Source organism: Callorhinus ursinus, unplaced genomic scaffold (genome assembly GCF_003265705.2).
Source record: "Callorhinus ursinus isolate GAN/ISIS: 27379988/994484 unplaced genomic scaffold, GSC_fseal_2.0 scaffold31, whole genome shotgun sequence".
In the NCBI taxonomy this organism is placed as follows: domain Eukaryota; kingdom Metazoa; phylum Chordata; class Mammalia; order Carnivora; family Otariidae; genus Callorhinus; species Callorhinus ursinus.
Window position 1 is genome coordinate 16,693,366 of NW_027397093.1, and position 6,000 is coordinate 16,699,365.

General features: G+C 37.6%; 1 protein-coding gene across 7 annotated transcripts in view; it reads left to right on the top strand.

Annotated features, from left to right (window-relative positions):
- Positions 1–6,000, top strand: part of HERC4 (HECT and RLD domain containing E3 ubiquitin protein ligase 4) — a 130,104-nt gene that overhangs the window by 58,720 nt on the left and 65,384 nt on the right. For all 7 annotated transcript variants that reach the window (XR_003204082.2, XM_073878926.1, XM_025850288.2 and 4 more), the window contains one exon: positions 1,069–1,229. Coding sequence is in view for 6 of the 7 variants with exons in the window: in XM_073878926.1 (XP_073735027.1) it covers positions 1,069–1,229 (161 nt within the window). In the remaining variant the exon portion in view is untranslated. The remainder of the gene's footprint in view (positions 1–1,068; positions 1,230–6,000) is intronic.

A 6,000-nucleotide genomic window follows, 5' to 3' on the forward strand; every position in this document is an offset into this window, starting at 1 on the left:
ATAAATGTGAGAGAGACAGTATTTATAGAAATAACACTTAAGAATTTGCCGGACTTGATTGAAGCCATAAAACCTGAGATTGAGGAACACAAGGCCTGAGCTGGATAATCATCTTCAACCCAAACATACAAGGTTCTTAAACATACAGTGGTGAAACATCAGAGGGAGTTGCATAGGTTCACTGATTAGTGGGTTTTTTCAGCTTCAGTTCTGCAGTTTCTTAGATTTGCTTCCACTCTGCTACCTCCAAAGGAGTCTGGGTGCATAGATATAAGGATCAGTTTCTTTAGAAGAAAGGATACATTGTTTCATTTTATATATTTATGCATTGTTTTATTATACACACATACACACACACACACCCCTCAATCTTCTGATTGGTCCTGGATTACTTGCCCAGTTCTTACTGTAAAACTTTTGATTGGTGTCCAAAGGTGGGTTGTCATAGATCCTTTAGGCTAGAATGTTACAGGGAAGGGAAGGGAACTTGGACAGTATAGTTAGATGCTACCTCTTGTGCTGAATCATCTCTTATAAGGGATTCCACTATAGGTCTGGGCCTTTCTAAATTTGGACATTTGTGGAAATTTTCTGGGTAGAGAATTCATTCAGTGTAGAGTAAGACTTTTTTTTTAACCTTTAAATTTTTATTGTTATGTTAATCACCATACATTACATCATTAGTTTTTGATGCAGTGTTCCATGATTCATTGTTTGTGTATAACACCCAGTGCTCCATGCAGAACGTGCCCTCTTTAATACCCATCACCAGTCTAACCCATCCCCCCACCCACCTCCCCTCTAGAACCCTCAGTTTGTTTTTCAGAGTCCATCGTCTCTCCATGGTTCATCTCCCCCTTTGACTTCCTCCCCTTCATTCTTCCCCTCCTGCTATCTTCTTTTAGAGTAAGACTTTTAATAACTAATTTGTACAGAACATTTTAGAACTGTAATAGTTTTGTTAATGTATTTTTGAAGACAAATTATCAGTTAATATTTGTGTGCTTTTCTAAATGTAAATTGTTTGGAAGGTAACAGAGTCTGAGATTTTCTATCATTTTACTCTAGGCAGCACACTTCTGCTTTTGTTCCTTCATCAGGACGAATTTATTCTTTTGGACTTGGTGGTAATGGGCAGCTAGGAACTGGTTCAACAAGCAACAGGAAAAGTCCTTTCACTGTGAAAGGAAATTGGTTCCCTTATAATGGGCAGTGTCCACCAGATACTGGTAAGTTTTATTATATTAAAGCTTTGCTACACACATTAAAGTTGTTGAAATGTTGCTCTTAAATGATGAAGTTTTCTGTGTTTGAAATGAAATAATTCCAAAATAAGTTGTTTAATGAAAATACCAAGATACAGAATAGTGTATACATTTGCTTAGTTTGTTTATACTTGCTTATTTATGCATAAGGAAACTCATGATAAAGTAGAAAAATGGTTTCAGAGGGCTGAGCGTATGGGAACTGAGTGGTGGCTCGATGCCAGTGGGCAGGAGTATTTTTGTTTTGTGTGAAATACACATAACATAAAATTTATGAACTTAACCATTTAAGGTGTACAATTTGGTAGTGTTGTACATTCCCATTGTTCTTAACCATTTAAGGTGTACAATTCGGTAGTGTTGTACATTCCCATTGTTGCACAACCAGTCTCCAGAACTCTTTTCATCTTACAAAACTAGAACTCTGTATTCATTAAACAGCAACTCTGCATTCACTCCTCCCACGGCTGGCAAACACCATTCTACATTTGGTCTCTATGTATTTGACTTGGCTCTGGGTACTCATGTAAGTGGAATCATACAGTATTTGTCTTTTTGTGACTGACTGACTTCATAAATTTAGCATAATGGCCTTAAGGTTTATCCATGTTGTAGCATGTGTTAGGATTTCCTTCCTTTTTAAGGCTGAATAACATTTTATTGTACATATATACATTTTATCTGCTCACCTGTTGGTGGACACTTGGATTGTTTCCACCTTTTGTGACTGTTGTGAGTCATGTAAACATGGGTGTACAGATATCTCTTGAAGACCCTGCTTTCAGTTTACTTGGGTATATACAGGACTTTAAAATACATGACAGTTTCTTTCTTTTTGAAATTTGAATCAGATGAATATATTACCTATTTAAAGTATTAAATTTTTTAAATTTGCTTTTACATGCCTACTGCTTTAGCCACATCTGTGATTTATTTTTATTTTCTAGTATTTTTTCAGTAGATCTGGTTATTTTTTCATTGGTATTAATTTACTAAAGAGTTTGAAATATTTGAATGCTGTTTTCTCATTTACTTTTTTAACATGCTACAACTAAAATATGCTTTTTGGGGCGCCTGGGTGACTCAGTCAGTTAAGTATCTGCCTTGCGGCTCAGATCATGATCCTGGAGTCCCAGGACTGAGCCTTGCATCAGGCTCCCTGCTCAGCAGAGAGCCTGCTTCTCTCTCTGCCCCCACCCCACTCGTGCTCTCTCGCTCTCTTTCAAATAAATAAAATCTTTTTTTAAAAAAAGATAAAATATGCTTTTAAAAATGTTTCCTTTATCATTCTAAACTGTTCCTCAGAATTTTCTTCTTCTTCATTTTACTGTGTCTGATTTCCTTAGGGATTTTTCTTTGAATTGTGAGGACTGGGGTCTGTCAAGATTTTATTCAGTGATGAGCATACTTTGAAGGTTGATATTTGAAAAGGTCCATAACTTTTTATCAGTGACCTTGAAGATTTTTTTATTTTTTTGGTAACGAAAAAGGCTATTCTCAGTTATGCTTTTATTTATCAAAGGTCAGCAGATGATACTATTTTTTCTTGTTTTTGTTTCATTTTGTATTTAGTATATGCCTTTATTTTCTTCCAGTCACTCTTAGGTTTAGAACATGCATTTATTTTAGTAATACTGTTCTTGTGTACTTAGTGGCATGTTGGTATTTTATTATATTAGTTTCTTCCATGAAGAGCACTGTTGATAACAAAGAGATTTTGTAATTTAAAGCAGCACGAATATTGTAAGGAATCATGTATTTCTGTTTGTAAAGTTTAGTCACTTAGGGGTGCATTTTGTTACCCTTGAAACTGTACCTTGAGATCATTTGCTTTCAAATGGGAAAGGAAATGGAATTTTAAAATTAGTTGTTTTGCTACGATTTAGTTTCATCAGAAATTTGTTGATTCACAGTAGCCAAAAGGTGTGAACAACTCGAGTGTCCCATCAACAGATGAATGGATAAAAAAATGTGATATGTGCGTGTAATTGAAAATTAGCCATAAAAAGGCATAAAATTTTGATACATGGTACAACATGGTTGAACCTTGCAAATATTATGCTAAGTCAAAAGAGCCAGACACAAAAGGACAATATATCATAGGACTGTTCTTATATGAGGTACCTAGAACAGTCAGATGTATAGAGACAGAACGAATAGTGGTTACCAGGGACTTGGGGAAGGGGAGAACAGAGGAGTTGTGTAATGGGTACAGAATTTCTGATTGGATCTTTAGGTCTAAAATGAGTCTGTTAGAGGCGGCATGTAGATGGGTCTTGGTTTTTTATCCATTCTGATACCCTATGTCTTTTGATTAGAGCATTTAGCCCATTTACATTCAGAGTCATCATTGAAAGATACGAATTTAGTGCCGTTGTGTTATCTGTAAAGTTGGTGTTTCTGATGATGTTCTCCATTCCTTTCTAGTTTTTGTTGCTTTTGTTTTTTTCCCCAGAGTCTCCCTTACTATTTCTTGCAAGGCTGGTTTAGTGGTCAGTGAACTCCTTTAGTTTTTGTTTGTCTGGGAAGCTCTTCATCTCTCCTCCTATTCTGAATGACAGCCTTGCAGAATAAAGCATTCTTGGCTGCATATTTTTCCTGTTCAGCACTTTAAATATATCCTGTCATTCTCTTCTGGCCTGCCAGGCTACTGTGGACAAATCTGCTGTGATCCTGATCTGTCTCCCCTTGTAGGTTAAGGACTTTTTTTTCCCTTGCTGCTTTCAGGATTCTTTCCTTGTCTGTGTATTTTGTGAATTTGACTGTGATATCTCTGGTGATGGCTGGCTTTGTTGAATTTAATGGGAGTTCTCCATGCTTCTTGGATTTTAATGTCTGTGTCCTTCCCCAGATTACTTAAGGGGAAATGTTCAGCTATAATTTGCTCAAATAAACCTTCTGCCTCTTTTTCTCTCTCTTCATCATTCTGGGACTCATGATATGAATGTTATTAATGTTTTAATAAATCAGAGTTCCCTGAGTCTACCTTTGCGATCCATCATCTTTGTTTCCCTCTTCTTTTCAGCTTTATTATTTTCCATAATTTTGTTTTCAATACCACTGATTCCTCTGCTTCGTCTGTCCTCATTGTTACGGCATCCATTTGGGTTTGCATCTCATTTATAGCATTTTTAATTTCAGCTTGACTAGCTTTTAGCTCTTTTATCTCTGCAGTAAGGGATTCTCTGGTGTCTTCTATGCTTTTTTCAAGTCTAGCTAATATCCTTATAATTGTTTTAAATTCTAGTTCAGACATCTTACTTATATTTGTATTGATTAAATCCCTGGTCATCATTTCTTCCTGTTCTTCCTTTTGGGATGAATAAATAAAAAAAAAAAAGATAAAGCAAAATAAAATAAAAATTTTAAATTTAAAAAATAAAGGAAGATAGGTGTGTTTTGGTCTGCTTGTTAAGAGAAGCTTGATACTAAATTTAAAAAAATATAGAAAATTAAAAAAATAAAAGAATTGCTCTTTCTGTATCCAAAAAAACAAAACCAGTATCACCTCGGGCACCTGGGTGGCAGATGGTTGGGCGTCTGCCTTCGGCTCAGGTCATGATCCCAGGGTCCTGGGATCGAGTCCCGCATCGGGCTCCCTGCTGCTTGGGAGCCTGCTTCTCCCTCTGCCTCTCTCTCTCTGTCTCTCATGAATAAATAAATAAAATCTTAAAACAACAACAACAACAAAAAAACCAATGTCACCTCTACCAAATGCACTCCCAGCAGGGGGAACCGTTTCTCCCTGTGCAACCCAGGAGATCCTCAGACTGCTCTGCCTGCTCCTATGGCCCCGGCTGCTTCCCTCCTGGAGCGCTGCCAGACAACCCTGCCTATGGCACTGACCTCCAAAACTTCAAACTCTGCACTCTGCTGTTTATAAAAAACTGGCAGTGTTGAAACCCTCTCCTTTCTTCTAGTCAGTGGTTTTGGGGAACAGTTTTCTTGTACAGTCCTCTGTGTGTTTTCACTTCTAACCCCCACCCCCACCCCAAACTCTTTCTCCCTCCCCTTGTCTCTCACTACCCACTCCACCACTAGGCCTCCCTCCCCTGTGCAGCGCCAGGGGCCTTTTTCTCCCATGAATCAACTCTCCACAGTTCCTACCTTCCATTGGTCATTTTTTCTGTTTATAGATGTGCAGTAAAATGGGAAATTTTATGTATATTTTACCACAAATTATATATATATATGTGTGTGTCATATATATAATGGTTGATAGTTACTTTGCACTATATTAAGGCTGTGTAGGATAAAAACTAGTTAAATGTGAATTTAAATTTTTTTGAGTTTTATTTATTTCAGAGAGAGAGAAAGTGTGGGGAGGGGCAGAGGGAGTCTTCAGACAGACTCCCTGCTGAGCACGGAGCCTGACACAGGGGTTGATCTCATGACCCATGAGATCATGACATAAGCCGAAACCAAGAGAGTCAGATGTTCAACCAACTGAGCCACCCAGGCGCCCCATTAAATGTGAATTTAATTTGCTCAGTCCCTTCAGAGGTGAAGCCCATGGCCCCCACCATAAATCACATTGTTCTGATGTGGCCTCAAGCTCACAGGTAAACAAAAACATTCTTAACAGGATATTCCAGACTTTGGGATTATGCCCTTGGAGCTTGGCATAGGGCAGACCTTTCTTTAGAATGTATAAAGTTTGGACAACTGTGTTAGTGTTCTAGGGCTGCTGTAACAAAATACCACAAACTGAGTAGCTTGAACAACACAAATTTAT